We start from the raw sequence: 16,821 nt of genomic DNA, 5'->3' as shown, positions 1-16,821 counted from the left end.
AACCCCCCCCCCTGCCTCTCCAGCCTCTCCAACAACCCCCCCCTGCCTATCCAGCCTCTCCAACAACCCCCCCCTGCCTCTCCAGCCTCTCCAGCCTCTCCAACAACCCCCCCCCAGCCTCTCCAACAACCCCCCCCCTGCCTCTCCAGCCTCTCCAACAACCCCCCCCCCCAGCCTCTCCAGCCTCTCCAACAACCCCCCCCCCCCCCTGCCTCTCCAGCCTCTCCAACAACCCCCCCCCCCCCCTGCCTCTCCAGCCTCTCCAACACCCCCCCCCCCCCCTGCCTCTCCAGCCTTGTCTCAGGAGGACCGATGGCCAGCAGAAAATATTTGAATGGTGTTTTTAACCTTCAGATTCATCAGCCGGCTCAGGAAAAGGTCACTTCCTCCGCCAAGTATCGATCCCATTCGTAGGAAAGCCGGTGGAGAGAGGCACTACAATATATTTGTTGTTTGACAAGGATGTGCACCCGTTAATGTTGGGTTAAATGTCTTAGGAAGGAAGGACGCATTTGCCACTGTGTGTATGGATGTGTGTGTGAGCGTGCTTCCATGCGTGTGTAGTTGGGAGGGAGAGGTCCTTTGAAGGAGAGTGTTTTATGTTTATGAATTACAAGTTTATCCATCTGCTGCTTTACAGTATGTGCGGAGAGGAATATTGGATCAGGCTTTTGTGGAAGCGAAACTAACATCTGGTGTTAAGTTAGTATTTGTATGTGTGTATGTGTGTATGTGATATGTCTAGCATTTTAAATGTATAGCCTAAACGTATACTTAAAAACTGGAAATTAACCAATCCTCAATCGTTAACACAATGGAAAGGTCAAATGCTTTATTTATTATCTAAATGTTGAAAGTACGTGGGCGTGGAGAGAAACAAAATGGTGCAGTTTGAGGCCATGTGGCGGAGAGTGATGCGGGTGCTGGGGATGGGGGTGTGAGCAGATGGGTCTGGGCAGGTGTGATGTCATTGATGTTTGTATGTGTAAATTTTGTATTGTAATTTTTTTAAATTAATAAATGTGTAGCCACAATTTAATGTACTATATCTGTCTGCAAGGCTTGGACTGGGAATGGGACCAAGATGGAGGATGGAGGTCAGCAGTTGCCATGGATACTAGAACAATTCATTACTAATCCCCTTTTATTAAATATGCGTGAGAAAAGAGCAACTTTCCTTCCCAGTGGCACACCAGGGTTCTGAGTTATTGTAATCCACTGTGAGAAGAGATGTCTGTACAAACAATCCGATAAGATTGTGGTCGCCAACATTTCTGAGCGTGTCATCCATCGCCTCCTCTGGTTGGCTAGTGTTTGACATGGGCTTCCCAGCCCAGCCTCAAAACACACTGCCATTCCCTAGTGACTTAAAATTCTCTATCAGCTGTGCCGCAGCTCAGGATTCTTCTGTTAATGAAAGCCTTGAGGGGGCTAAGTGGACAGTGGTGTTGTATTACTTAAGGCTGAATGGTACTTCCAAGGCTAAAAGCCTGAACACAGCATCAGCCCTGTTTCCGTTGGAGCTGGAAGGAGAAGGTCTTCCTCTCAGTCCTCTCTCTCTCTCTCTTCACCGCTCCATGTTGTCACAGCGTGTTAGGGTCTGTGAGTGAACATGTCCTGGTGGAGCAGCCCATCGGCCCGGCTTAGCAGCACACTGAGGCTCCTCGGTTGGACGGACGTGGCCCCACCTCAGCCCCACAAGGACAGGCTATTTTTGGCCTCATCAGCACTTGTTAGATGGCAGGCCTCATGAGGTCACTTAATGCATGATCGAGGGCCCAGGTTTGGGGTTAGCCAGCCACGAATCTGAGCAAAGTTGGTGTGCAACACACGTGCATATGTTCATGTACTGTACATTATAGTATATGTGAATATACTGACCCAAATAATGTAATTAAGATCCTATTTCAGATCACAATCCATATCAAATTCACTGCTTTCTTAATACAGTTAAAGTGGAACTTTTAGCAACATGAAATCTTATTCAAATCTGTTCATATACATCCCCATGAAGAATATATATATTTTTGACATTTTCTGACACGCGAGCACTTAGATATGGTCATTTCAGCGGTTTCATAAATTCATAGAATGTCTGGGAATGACGTCTAGTATGGCATTTGTGGAATTTCTATAGCAATATAGAGTGGGAGAGCGGTCGTGCGTTTTGGACAATTAATAGACACTGCAGTAAATATAAACCCCCCAAAAAACCTCTGTCTTGTTCAGGACCGAAGTCTACGCAGACCAGTGCGCCACAGCCAATCATAGCTACAGTATACCTATATGCAAATAAGCCATTTGCCACACTGCCTGCCATTTTGAACTGAATTATGTGTTTACAGGCAGTAGCAACAGCGCGACATTAGATCCCATTAGCACATTCACCAAAATACACAAAATACACCTGAATGGATTTCTGCAAATATGTTAATAGCAAGGTAGTCCTCTTACATTTGGGATCTTCAAAGTCCTATTTATCAGATAACCATGAAAAGGTAGGCTATCTATCCCTCCGTCTCTTATGCACATCAACAACAACATGATCAACAACTAATGCTAGCCAGAGCGAGATGAGCAAACAATCTAACAAGGGAACATTAGATAAACCTTCTCAGACTTTTTCAGCTAGTTAGCTGTCAAAATTGCACTGATAAACGATGGTGAACAGTAGCCTTCTCGTCCTTCTGCAGCTTGGCTGCCAATGCATGCTTATCCTAACCCACGTTTGGACAACTGAATGGGAACTTGCCTGCCTGCCCGTCTATTTGATCAATGCCAAATCTTCTTCTTCTTTGATGGGGTTTTAACTGCGGTTGGCATCCAATGTTAATGGTGCACTCCCGCCACCGGCTGGACGGGGTATTGAACAAGAAACAAAAAAAGAACATTTTGGGAAATGGGGAAAACGACGTCATACAAAATCAAACACGTCAACTAAGAAAACCCATCACACTTCTTCAATCACAGTCCACTCCAAAATACATCCCGACATATCCACTCCAAAAGATATCCCTACACAGGCTCAGGGACCTGTGATGGGGCTAGATTCACTGACAGGATTTCTTGCATGTCCACAGCTGTGAAATCATGAAGACCCAAAAAACGTTCCGCGGCATTCACAGTGATTCCAATTTTCTTAGACTTCTTCTCTTCTCAGTTTATGACCATTGCAATAAATAATACAAAGTCCACCTTTATAACATGTATCATTTCACTATCCCTCGGTTGATGAGAACCCTTCACTGGTCGTGGTGGCTCTACTACCATTGCTTCTTCCCCGCCACTCGTTCCTTCCCATTTTCTCACTGCCTCAAGATAGGAGGCACGCTGGACACTCCTTACTCTTGCCACCTCATTCTCCTTCACCCTAACAGGGCACTCCAAGAATTCAGGTGCATGTTCACCTCCACAGTTGCAGCATTTCCTTTCATCTGGCATACGATATTCTTCCCTTCTGCACACAATTGACACATGACCAAATATTTTACATTCATGACACTGAAGAGGCTTGTGCACAAAAGCTCTTACAGGGTACCGCATGAATCCTAACTTTATATGAGAAGGGAGAAACTCTTCATCAAAGAAGCATGGAGGAAGTACATTTTTTTCTCCGTCCACCATATAGGTCAGTCGATGTGCATCAACCACTCCATCCATGTCTTCAGTTATATCCTCTGCCTTTATTTCTTGCGCCACCCCAGAAATAACCCCCTTGATAGGCTCCCTGCTACGACATTCCACTCCGATATCTTTTTGAGTCTTAAAACATGCTTCTTCTGCACCGCAGACACAAAACAAACTAAATAAGACCACTTCTTGTGACTCTCACCGACTCCACACTTTCCTCCAACATATTACAGATTTTCCTGGAGACATTAAACGGATTTCCCAAGTAGCATTGATCCAAAACCCTGACTCCGACCAAAAACGAGTCTAGTGGTTTCCTATTTTCCAACATAGCTTTACTTGTCTTGTCTCCCTTTTTTTTTGCCGCTGTAACCCACTCATTCTCACTTTCTGTACTATTAGCTTCACTCGACTCACTAGCAGTTTCAAACGAAACCTCAGTTTCCGCCATCTTCCGTCCTACCCAGTTCTCAAACCCGGCAAAACCCTTGATGCCAAATAGATTTGATTGACAACTAAGAGATATGCTAACTGTGGATAACAGTCGTTCAAGTTCAGCATAGCTAGCTAGCTAGCTAGTAAAGCGATTCACATTTATTTTGTAGCCAACCAAATGACACCTGAATCTTTAGCTGTAGCCACCGACAATAATATGAAGGGGAAAAGTCAGTCACTCACCCACTCCTCCCAGCAGCTAGCTGGCAAACGTTAGGCTCCGTGTTTTTAGCTCGCTAAAATAGCTAGCAAAATAAATAGATACGCTAGCCCAGGGGTGCACTGGCCATATTGAAAAACAACGAATTCGCGGGCCAATGTTTTATTAGAAAAAATATGGCCCTTTATAATGTCCACATGTATATAGAATTTTAACATATTAAAACAAAAGAGATAAATAATATTTGTCCAGCCTTTGCTGCTATGCTTACAGATCTGCATAATATGCTGCGACCCTAATCAAAAGTATTTAATAGCCATAGGTCGTTGTAACATTTAAACAACATGTTTAAACATGTAACATGTAAACATGTTTTTTTAAATGCACTGCATGGATCACCGGTGCAGTTGAATGCAGCATTGCTGTATGGTGCACTCAAAATGCAATGTAGTTGAGTAGCCAGCCTAGACTACTGCTCAAATGTTGCTGTAATAGGCTTACATGTTTCTCCTTTGCATGGTGTTTTGATGCAGGTTTTGTTTTTTGGTTATTCATTGTCAAGCTTTAAAAAACGATGCCAGACTGCAACATTTTAGTAGCCTAGCTAGGACTGTGGCATGTGTCTGCACATCCCTCTGCTGCGCGCTGTAAACAGGACACACGAAACCAGCGTAATTGAAGTTGAATTCACCGATGCGAGCGCACCAGGCTGTAAATACTTCATGACTCAACTGTTGACTCATTTATAATCGCTTGTGTATCATATTTGGCCCGAGGGCCTTGACACATGTGCGCTAGCCTATTAGCCATGTTACAACTGACTTGGGATCATTGCCTTTGCTAGTTTGATTGTATTGACATTCCCAGACTCAGTTATAGTCGTCTGTATTTGTTAAAAATATGGACTAGTTGAAACTAAAACACTGCATCCCGAATGGGTGGAGGCAGCAAACAATGTGTCAGGCCAGCTGTGATTTACAACCTGATAGCAATATTTTTTGGACTACCAAGAAATGTATTGGTGAATTACAGTGCCTTTGGAAAGTATTCAGACCCCTTGACTTTTTACACATTTTGTTAGGTTACAGCCTAATTCTAAAATTGATTAAATCATTTTTTCCCCCTCATCAATCTACACACAATACCCCATAGGTACAAAGCAAAAACAGGTTTTAGGACATTTTTGCTAATTTATTATAAATAAAAAACTGAAATATGACATTACATAAGTATTCAGACCCTTTACTCAGTACTTTGTTGAAGCACCTTTGGCAGAAATTACAGTCTCGAGTCTTCTTGGGTATGATGCTACAAGCTTGGCAAACCTGTATTCGGGGAGTTTCTCCCATTCTTCTCTGCAGATCTTCTGAAGCTCTGTCTGGTTGGATGGGGGACATTGCTGCACAGCTATTTTTAGGTCTCTCCAAATATGTTTGATCAGGTTCAAGTCCGGGCTCTGGCTGGGCCAATCAAGGACATTCAGAGACTTGTCCAGGAGCCACTCCTGCGTTGTCTTGACTGTGTGCTTAGGGTTGTTGTCCTGTTCGAAGGTGAACCTTTGCTCTAGTCTGACGTCCTGAGCGCTTTGGAGCAGGTTTTCAACAAGGATCTCTGTACTTTGCTCCATTCATATTTGCCTCGATCCTGACTAGTCTCCCAGTCCCTGCCGCTGAAAAACATCCCCACGGCATGATGAGACACCACCATGCTTTACCGTAGGGATGGTGCCAGGTTTCCTCCAGACGTGAAGCTGAGCATTCAAGCCAAATTCTCTGGTTTCATCAGACGAGAGAATCTTGTTTTTCATGGTCTGAGGGTCTATACGTGCCTTTTGGCAAAATCCACGAGGACTGTCTTTTGCCTTTTACTTAGCAGTGGCTTCCATCTGGCCACTCTACCATAAAGGCCTGATTGGTGGAGTGCTGCAGAGATGGTTGTCCTTCTGGAAGGTTCTCCCATCTCCACAGAGGAACTCCAGAGCTCTTGATTCTTGGTTACCTCTCTGACCAAGGCCCTTCTCCCCCGATTGTTCAGCTTGGCCAGGCGGTCAGCTCTAGGAAGAGTTTTGGTGGTTCCAAACTTCTTCCATTTAAGAATGATGGAGGCCACTGTATTCTTGGGGACCTTCAATTCTGCAGACATTTTTGGGTACCCTTCCACAGATCTATGCCTCGACACAATCCTGTCTCGGAGCTCTACGGACAATTCCTTTGACCTCATGGCTTGGTTTTTGCTCTGACATGCACTGTCAACTGTGGGACCTTATATAGACAGGTGTGTGCCTTTCCAAATAATGTCCAATCAATTGAATTTACCACAGGTGGACTCCATCTCAAGGATGATCAATGGAAACAGGATGCATCTGAGCTCAATTTCGAGTCTCATTGCAAAGGGTCTGAATACTTATGTAAATAATGTATTTCTGTTTTTTATTCTTAATATATTTGCAAAATTTTCTAAAAACCTGGTTAAGCTTTGTCATTATGGCATATTCTGTGTAGATTGCTAAGGTTTCTATATATTTAATCAATTTTAGAATAACGCTGTAACGTAACAAAATGTGGAAAATGTCAAGGGGTCTGAATACTGTCTGAAGGCACTAAATCATGCATTGAACTGCATTCATCTATTCTCTCAACCTCTTATGAAGTTGGTTTTGTGGCATAAACTGGGAATTTGATCTTTTTGACTAAAATTATGATTGTCTGTTTGTTTCATATCTGCAAAGTAGTTTAAACGCTGTCTGTTCCACTTTAAGTCCTCCCCTCAAATACTGTATCTCTCTGTTTAGATATCAGTTCCACCCTATTGTGTTTGTCTATGTCATCAGAAAGAAAGAAAAGTCACACACTCCCTTCATATCACTAGCATGTCTAAATTCGGCTTTCTTAGTGTGATAAGCAGTGAAATGGAGGGAGAATAAACGGATTAACATTACTGACACAGGGAGGGGTTGAGATGACCACCAGGGATAATCCTTACGGCCACAAAAAAAAAAAAAAAATCTTTTTTTTTTTTTTTTTACATCAGGCTAGCGGCCCAGAGTTCGTGCCACAGCGCTCGTTCCAGGCACGCATTCTTTTTTAATTTCATCATTTGATTTGGATTGTGCGTGAGCGGTGGGCGGACGAAGGTCCATCACTCGGGACCGTTCTTGTCAACCTTTGGAGCGGAGCGGCTGGTCGGCTGCAGTGTGATGCTTCTGTGTTATTTTTAACCAGGATTTTTTTCCAGCCGCGGCGAGAGAGCCACACACTGAAAGGCAGACGAGGCAGAGAGGAGCGGCTAAGCCCGGGGATCAGGAGACAGGCGATTAACCTAAAGTCTGGTGCTTATAACTTCAAAGTACAAATAGCCCCCTGCTCACGGATCAGGTCCCGTCTAAAGGATGGACAGAGGGAGCAGGGGGAAACAGTTGCTCCGTGTCCCCACACGTACGCAACTGGGGAGCTGGGGAGGGCAGAGGAGGGTGGGGTAGAGGGTGGGGTGTGGTTCTGGCATCCACAGACAATAACACCCTTTGGGCTCCTTGCTGAAACAGTACTATGGGGGGTTTAGGTTGAGCCTTAGCCCTTGACATAGAGAAGACATGAGCTGAGCCTTTCAGTATCCCTGAGCATGGCGAGAGAAACCAGGAGAGGGGGTGATGAACAGTGAGGGTGTAGTACTGCTACAGCAATACATTCTGTCAAGCTATGGACGTGATGGAAACCTGGAACCGAAAAAGAAGTGGTTTCTATATCGGGGACGGCGGCAGCCTAGCAAATGACGCTGTTTTATCTCTTTGATGGCTGCAGGCCTTGTTAACTTCTGTGGTTTGTTTGTTTGTTTGTTTTCATGTTTGTTATCTCCGAAAGCTGGTTCAAACATATTTCCATGGCTCAGCACCCTCCATGGCTATTATGGTCCCCATCCCTGGTCCCCATCAGCGCAGCCCCAGCCTCCTTCCTCACCCCTATTCCCGTCCCACACCCCAACCCACAGTACATAATGAACGACTAGCCACGGCTGATGAAACAGCAGCAGGTCTCTCTCATCTTCGCTTTCTCTCTCGCCTCTCCCCCTACCATCTCCCAATCCTCCTTCACAACCCCCCCCCCCCCCCCCTCTCTCTCTCTTTCACCCTGTCTTTGAAGGAAGAGGTAGGAGGCTTCATTCTCAGTCTGCCTGCATTAAGACACATTCAGCTAAATTAGCTTGGCGTATCCGCCGACGTTGCTCTATTCTTACCCCACGCTAAAGAGCCTACATTTTAATCAGCAGCTTGCTCCAACGCACAGGCCAAATGTTCTCCCCTTCATAAAAAAACACACCCAAAAAAACTGATTGTCAGCTATAACTCTTGGGGATGAGGACGATTATTTCAGATTAAAATGGCCAAACAAGACATAGCGAGGGAAACTCAACTGCAACCAAGAACAAAAAAATGAATTCTTTAGAAACAGTGCATGTGGGGTAAAGGACTTATGAGAGAAAGAGAATTACAATTTTGAACATCTATTAAATATTAAAGAGCTGAATGTGGTCCTAGAGACTCATCATTAGCAGTAATGGGTTTTATACATCGCACTATTCAGCTATTTATTCCGTTGCTTCTAATCTTTAGGAGGCAAGTCCCATCTGAATCATTACACATCCAATCCAACAACATGCAAAAGCTGTGCGTGTGCGTGTGTGTATATGTGCAATGCAGAAGATGAAAAAGATTCTTAGGAGAATCTTCACCTCTTTCTCCCCCACTCAGTTGTTCTGATCCTCAAACCCATCTCTAATGCGTGCTTGAACGAAAAAGAGGGAAATATTTTTGCCTCAACATTGAACCACACACTTTTGTATGAAAATTAGGGGGAATGTGGTGAAAAATTGGTTGAGAAATTGCACTGAGCCAAGACCAATTTAGATGGCACTTATCCATACGGGGACTAAACCAAAACAATCCCTCAATTCCAATGCATGATTATTCTTCATCACTGTCACAAATAAATATGTGAATAAAATATTTTACTACGAATACTCAAAAATAATATTTTATATTTAATTGTTTGAAGTCAAGTCCTGATCTCTCTCTGTCCCTGCCTTCTGTTAATTTCCCATTTCTATGTAAATTCACTGCAGTGTACCACAGCCAGCAAGGCTACAGAATCAAGGTTTACAGCAGCGCCTCTGTAAAGAAATGTTGATGTCTTTAGAAGGACTGGAGCAAACATTGAGAAAGTGTAAAGATCAAATCCAGCCACCCAGTGCGAGAAACATGGAGGCCATGCTAATTACTAGCCCCATACTTCCCCTGTACACAGACACTCTCTCTTTCTCTCTCTCTCTCTCTCTCTCTCTCTTTGTTCCTTCCTTTCTTTGCCTTGTCCTCCGACCAACACTCACTTGCTTTTCTTCTTTTACCATTCAAGATGGATTTTCAAATATTCAAAGAAGAGTTTTGTAACTGTTTCCACATCGCACGATATAGGTAGGTAACCATTAGCATCCCTGTGAGACTGGCCTTGGTGCAAAACTACCCTTGTTCAAAATACCACTACAGTACATTTAATGCGTCATAAATCGTTTGTGGCACTTATCAAGTACATACTTATTAAGAAAGAAAAAAAATCTGCCTCCTCACTCTCCCTAGCTGGCACCTTTTCTCTAATGTTGAATGACAAAGGACAGTGAAGGCGTGTATATGTTTTAATATGGGTGTTTATGTGAGTGTGTATACTGTGTATACAGTACGTGTATACACATAGTTGTATCGAGAATTATTTAGGGTGTATATGTGTGTGTGTGTGTGTGTGTGTGTGTGCAAGCTTGTGTGAATTTGAGTGGAGGTGGGGGGGATGGGTCTAGTTGCTACGCGTCGCTTCGACTCCTTTTCAGTACCCCTTGAATGCTGGAGCTGTTTCCATGGTAACACTGACCCCTGGGAGTAGATGCTTTTCACCAGGAGCCTCTTTATAATAGATTCACAGCTCGGAAACAAAGGGGAAAAAATACACTCTTTCTCTCTCCCTTTTTTTTTGTCCAGAAACGACTCTCTCTGTCAATGTTACAATGTTTGTCGAAGGAGTAAAAACAGCTCACTCTTATTTCTCCCCTATGCTACAGCATTGAAAAAAGATCTTGAGTATATAACAATTTTTATACTTCTTTTTCCTTTTGCTAGCCCCCTCTATTTCAAGCTCGATTCACTCTCTTTTTCTCTGTCTGTCAGTTATTTCTAATATACTCCCTATTCGCACTCTTTGTTTGTTATCTTACCTCCTTCTCTATTGTTCTGGGTTGTTTCAAGTTATTATCTTGGTTACCTCTTTTCTTCCGTTCCCTCGCCCAGTCCCTTCCTCTATTCAATTGATATCACACTTCTGTCATGTAGAGATACAATGTTAAGGCAGTGTGAAATCAGTGCAGTAACCATCTCTATGTCCTCTCTCTCTGCTCCTCTCCCCAGGCCAAGCTGATAGTACCAAACAGCACAGCAGGTCTGATCATTGGTAAAGGTGGAGCCACAGTCAAGGCCGTCATGGAGCAGTCAGGCGCCTGGGTGCAGCTCTCCCAAAAACCAGAGGGCATCAACCTGCAGGAGCGAGTGGTCACCATTAGCGGAGAGCCCGAGCAGAACCGTAAAGCCGTGGAGATCATCGTTCAGAAGATCCAGGAGGACCCCCAGAGCAGCAGCTGCCTCAACATCAGCTACTCCAACATCTCTGGCCCTGTGGCCAACTCCAACCCCACCGGCTCTCCCTACGCCAACTCAGCCGAGGTGAACCCTGCTGCTGCTGCTGCCGCCGCTGCCACAGCCTCCAGCCTCCTGGGTCAGGCCACCATGCAGAGTATGGGTGGCTTCCCCACCACCATGGGTCCCAGCTTCTCAGGCAACGACCTCCTGACCATTACCTCGGCCCTCAACACGTTAGCCAGCTACGGCTACAACACCAACTCCCTGGGCCTGGGGCTCAACCCCGCTGCAGCCTCAGGAGTCCTGGCCGCCGTAGCGGCAAGCGCTAACCCCGCCGCGGCTGCCGCTGCAAACCTCCTGGCATCCTACGCCAGCGATGCCTCCACCAGCGCAGGCCACCAGGCCGCCTCCCTGGGAGGCTTCACCCTGGGCTCGCTGGCCGCGGCCACGGGGGCCACCAACGGCTACCTGAGTGCCTCATCCCCGCTGATGGCACAATCCCTGATGGCCACTGAGAAGCAGATGCAGGAGGGGGCCAAGGACGTGGTGGAGATCGCTGTTCCCGAAAACCTGGTAGGAGCCATCTTGGGGAAAGGAGGGAAAACGCTAGTGGAGTACCAGGAGCTGACTGGAGCCCGGATCCAGATCTCCAAAAAGGGAGAGTTCATTCCCGGCACCCGGAACCGTAAAGTTACCATAACCGGCTCTCCGGCGTCAACGCAGGCAGCTCAGTATCTGATCAGCCAACGGATCACGTATGAGCAGGGTGTGCGCGCCACCAACCCACAGAAGGTGGGCTAGAAAAAGGGAATGGAATGGAGGAAAACGAGTGGGGGCTTGGGGAGTAATGCAAAGTGAGAGAGAAATGGAGAGGAGAGCAAGAATGTTGGAAGGAATCGTCCACACGTTTTTTCGTGTTTCAGTATTGTAAAAATGATGTGACGCAAATATTTGCTCGGAGAGAGGAGAAAGTGTAATGCGGAATACAAATGAAAATAAGGTGTAAAATGTAAATAAGGTTTTATTACTTAAGTCTTGATCTTTCGGGATTTTTTATTGTTTTGTTTTTTTGTTCTTTTGTTTTTTGTTTGTTTGGCTATTCTCCGGACAGTGGTGAATGCGATTTTAAACTGGCATGCTGCCGCGCTGCAGTTTGGAAAAGGGGGGCGGTGGGGGTACTGGGGGCCAACCCCCATGGAATCAGCCCCTTCCCCACCCCCACCCCCATTCCTGTGTAGCTCACAGATTTTTTTCTTCAGATTTGCCTTCAGTTTCAATTTGCCCCTTACCCTGCCCCCCACTTTTCGCCCTCCCCCTACAAGGGTCTGAGAAGACTGCAAACAAGTGCTTGGTTTGAGATCTAAGGAAAATCCCTGTAGTTGACGACATCCCCCTACATTCCCCCATCCCTCGCCCCTCTCACAGCCCCCCCCACCCCCCCTCTGTTTTGGGCAAAGGAGGTTGAGAGATGTGCCCTCCTATCCCTATTGCCTCACGCCTTAGGTTCTGATTTAGCCAGATGCATGCTATGTCACGCTCCATATTTATATATGGGATGCTCGCGTTTCGTATGTAGGACAAAGGCAGAGACGCATGGTGCATCTCATTGGGTCAGAATTCTAGCGTAGCGCAAGAGTACATATAGAGGTTGGGGCATTTTTCTCAACAAGGTTTGCAGTCTGATATTATGATTATTATTATGATTATTATAGATATCATCATCATTATTTATTAATATGATTTCACCCATAAAGTTCGGTATTTTCCTTGTTTTTTAAATCTGTGAATTCAGGTTGACATGAATGTAAAGACTATTTTTGATTTGATTTGTTTAATTTAAGTGGATTTAATAGTATGTCACGTAGTGTAATATACAGTATGTCTTATTTAAGTCCAGTAAAAACTGCACCACCGTAGGGACCACTACAGTGATGACGAAGAGTAAGGGTTAGCTTTGATATCCATTAAAGAGCAGGACAGTAAATATTCACATTAAAACACACACACACACAAACCCTCTGATGCCATTTCAGTGCTAAAAAGGGATTATAACATATCTACATGGCAGATTACGGTGAAATCAAGCAGACTAGTCTCTATCTACATACATAGCTGCACAATGAAAATGCCACTTGCACAACAGGCCCAAGAGCAGCGTTCACATTCTTGCAGGAACAAAGTTCTCTAATAACGTCAACCCCCAAAGTTGTTTCAATGTTGTCTGAGCTCAGATTTCTCTCCTCTCTCCAGCTTAGCCTGTGTCCCTCAACATTGTGAAAAGCCAAAGTGTTGTTGGGACTGTAGGGCCATAGCCGTCTCCACTGAGATATCCAGCGAGCGCTGCTCTTCTGCCTGTGGCACTCTAACAACACTGTCTAGACAGGCCAGCCGAGACACCAGGAACAAGAGCACTTAGAACCTAGAGGTGGTGACCCCGCCAGGATACGTACATACTACTGAAAAATACAAACACTGAAGATGAGAAAGTTGATAGTTGAAACGATTTCACTAGGGTCCAAGCAGATTGCCAGGCCCCGTCTCATTGCAAACAGATCTATTTCAAGGTAGTTCATATTTAGAAGTTGTTTCCCCTAATACTTTCTCTTATCAAGCAGTGTTCTTCTGTCCACGATGAACGGGGGGGGGATGTAACGTGCTACGGTCTGTTGGGCGTTAACTACAAGTCTAATGGTTGTGGGTTATTCTGATTTTGGCAAACTGTAGGGACCTCCCACTACACACTCCCTGCAATGGATACTACCCACTAACCTATAAGCTGCTAAAGATGTTTTGGTTTGTTTTATCTTGTTTTGTTTTTTTGCAATCGGAGCACACTGAAGTCCATCTTAATGCACTGTGAAGTGTGGGTATCTTTTTCTCTGCCCATGAGGTCAGGGCTGTGTGCTGTAGGAGCTTGGTCACAGGCATATGCGTTATTATTATGTCAGGGAAATGTACACATGAAAATACCAGGCAACTAATCATATCTCATGAACAAAACTCTATTTGCATACAATATCAGTTCTCAGTTAGATATGCAAGACGAGGAAAGAGTATTCATGTTTCTAAACACTACGTTGAAACCGTGATCCTGGATTGAGGCTTTGGATGCGCTTTGACTCAGTTTGGCAATGAAAGTAATGTGGTTGTAGAAACAGTCTCTATTTGGAGGATGGGATTGGGGGGGGGGGGGGGGGGGGGGGGAGTGGCAGGTGTGCATGTTCAGCTTTTGCTGTTCAAAGACAACAGTTGGAGGTATGTGGAGTTTTATCCCAATTTTGACCGGGTTGCTCTTTTTTTTAAGATACTCTAATCGTCCGACTTCCCTTTTCATATTTGCTCATTTCACAAACAGTTGAAATTTATATATTCTGTTAGCCAACTGAAAATGGCGGGCTCACCTAAAATGTGATGACTTCTAAAATGCCAAAGGAGGGGGGGGCACATTTCGCTTGACACTAAACAATCTAACTTGGTCTGGTAAGGGAACCTATCTCCCCAATTGGACATTTAGACACTGTAATGTAAAGGAAATCTATCCAATGGTGGGCTCTCTCACTATGATTCAACATTGGGATGTTTTCTCTGTTGTCTATTGGAGAGACAGTGAGCGCGTATCTCGACAGGTTGGTAAGGAGGCTTCTCTATTCCCATCTAATACCATCCACTCTCCTCACCCCCCAACCCTTGTACCGCCGTGCACCCCATTCTTACACATCAACCCAGAGCCCCCCTCTCACATCTCTCCATGGGTGATAATGTCTGGTGTTACGATGCATGTCTGCTTGACCTTCCAGACCACAACCACTCCAAAACAATGACTGTCTGAGTCTCCTAATGCTTTGAGGGTAGAGAGGACAGCGTCCCCTTGGTTGTAGAGCTGAGCATGAGAGACTAGTTAGTGACCATTTTGCCAGCAGCAGTGAGAACAAATTAGTAGGTGGCAGAGGAAGTAACCTGCAACCAGGCAACTAAGAGAGAGAGAGCTACTATCTGACTTCATTCTGTCAATCCCCTGGCCAGTGGCTTAAAACCATATTTTATTATGTATGTTAGTGATAGGAGTGAAAGCATTATGCTACATTTGGTACACATGCCCAGATACATACAGTCCATTCATAAACACATTTACATAGATTGCGAGTAGAATAAGGGAAATACTGCACTTTGAAGTCATTAAGAAATGACAGAGATTACTGGATATAAGCGATACTACAACTGTGACAAATCAATGTGAATGATATCAAATAGAACAATATCAAATACCTGTAGTTGGAGATCACGGGAAGGTGCCAACAACGTTTGTCAAAGGACGGCTTTGTTATCTTTTTATCTAATTCAACAAAATTACCCCATGATGATGGGGTTTTAGGGTGTCCATTTTGGTTGGTTTGTAATTTAGGGGATCTAGATCAAATGTGATGAGTACTGGAAGCAATATACGTAGTAGCATGTTGTCCTTGTATTGTCTTTTTGTTCTGTCCATTGTAAAAGCTTAGGATTTACCTAGATGTTGAATAGATTTACATAATTACGATTTTTTTAATTTGTGAAATTGCTGCTATTTAATAAGTGATGTACTAAAAATAAAGTTAAAACATATCTGATTGGTCGTTTAGCAGGGTGTTCTAGTTCCAAGAGGTGTACTAAATGCTATACATGCTGATAAGATAATAATTACTGTAAAAACAAACTCAACAAATAAACCTGTGCCAAAATAGATCTTTAAAGACTGAAACTGAAAATACGCGTGATTTAAAAAACATTACATGAAAGGAAACGTACTTTTATAAGAAAAAAATGTGAGAAGTGCCAAACTAACCATATTTATAATTGTAAATAGAAGGAAATGGTACAAGTGACTTTTTTGTTGTTGAGTAAAATCGATGAGAAAAAAAAACGTTTTAGTTAAACTTTTAATTCCCCCTTTACTTACTATATGACATGAAATAAGGGATTGTGGAGGAAGGGAGCCATCTTGTTAGCTAGTAATCCAGAATTCCTTGAATAATACAGTACTTAGACTCCGGGGCCAGAAGAATCAACGTATAGATAGATTAGCATGGTTAATGATACACATGATATTAACATTCTTAATACAGCCTTTTATAGTTCTGAAAATGTATTTTGTGGAGATAGATGTTATCTTTTTTGCACGTCTATATTGCATGATATCAAAGTGAAGTGTGGACAAAAAAAATGTTAGAAAAAAATATCGTACAAAATTTTTGGCCCGGTGTGTATTCTTCATTTTGAAGACAAATCGTTGCATGCCAACAATGGAAAAGCCTTTTCATTTTCCTTGACACAATTTCAAACGTGTGTTGTTTTCACTAAGAACATGCAGGGACATAGTCCATTAGAGCAAGGCCACAGTATAATTAGATTGTATGACTGGATGAGTATTTTGTGAGAACTTTGTCTAGGCATTAAAACAGTCTTAGAGAGATAGGAACAAACTTTTAATCAAACATGAAGCAATTTGTTTTTTTCTGGTTGTGCTTCTTTTACTAAAACTCTAAAACTGAGTTATTTAATCCTGAATGAATTTTAATGCTTTTTACATAGATATGGAGATATTGTCCAGGAGTGTACTCACCTCTGCATAAGTTTGCATATCACTCTTCGATCATGACTTCAGGGCTTGAGTGTCCATGTGTTTTGTGTGAATAACTAACATCAGGTAGGCCAGATCTGGCCCTAGTGTCATTCTAACCATCTGTTTCCCCTTTCGCTCCCTCTGAGCTTGATCTCTTGTCTTGATGTAAATATGCACTTCATATTTCTCATTTAGACAGATTTCTCATTTAAACCCCCATCTCCTGAAAGGAAACTAGGAAAAGTATTTTGATGTGTCAAACTAGGC

General features: G+C 43.8%; 1 protein-coding gene across 1 annotated transcript in view; it reads left to right on the top strand.

The window, feature by feature from the left end:
* LOC120029076 (RNA-binding protein Nova-1-like) overlaps positions 1-12,154 on the top strand; it is a 52,749-nt gene extending 40,595 nt beyond the window's left edge. Inside the window, exon 4 of the mRNA XM_038974381.1 lies at positions 10,728-12,154. Within this exon, the coding sequence (XP_038830309.1) occupies positions 10,728-11,756 (1,029 nt within the window). The 3' untranslated portion in view covers positions 11,757-12,154. The remainder of the gene's footprint in view (positions 1-10,727) is intronic.
* Positions 12,155-16,821: the final 4,667 nt, after the last annotated feature.

The sequence above is a fragment of the Salvelinus namaycush genome, chromosome 34, assembly GCF_016432855.1.
Source record: "Salvelinus namaycush isolate Seneca chromosome 34, SaNama_1.0, whole genome shotgun sequence".
In the NCBI taxonomy this organism is placed as follows: Eukaryota; Metazoa; Chordata; class Actinopteri; order Salmoniformes; family Salmonidae; genus Salvelinus; species Salvelinus namaycush.
Note: the sequence above shows the minus strand (reverse complement) of the source record. Positions and strands in the feature narration are given on the sequence as shown.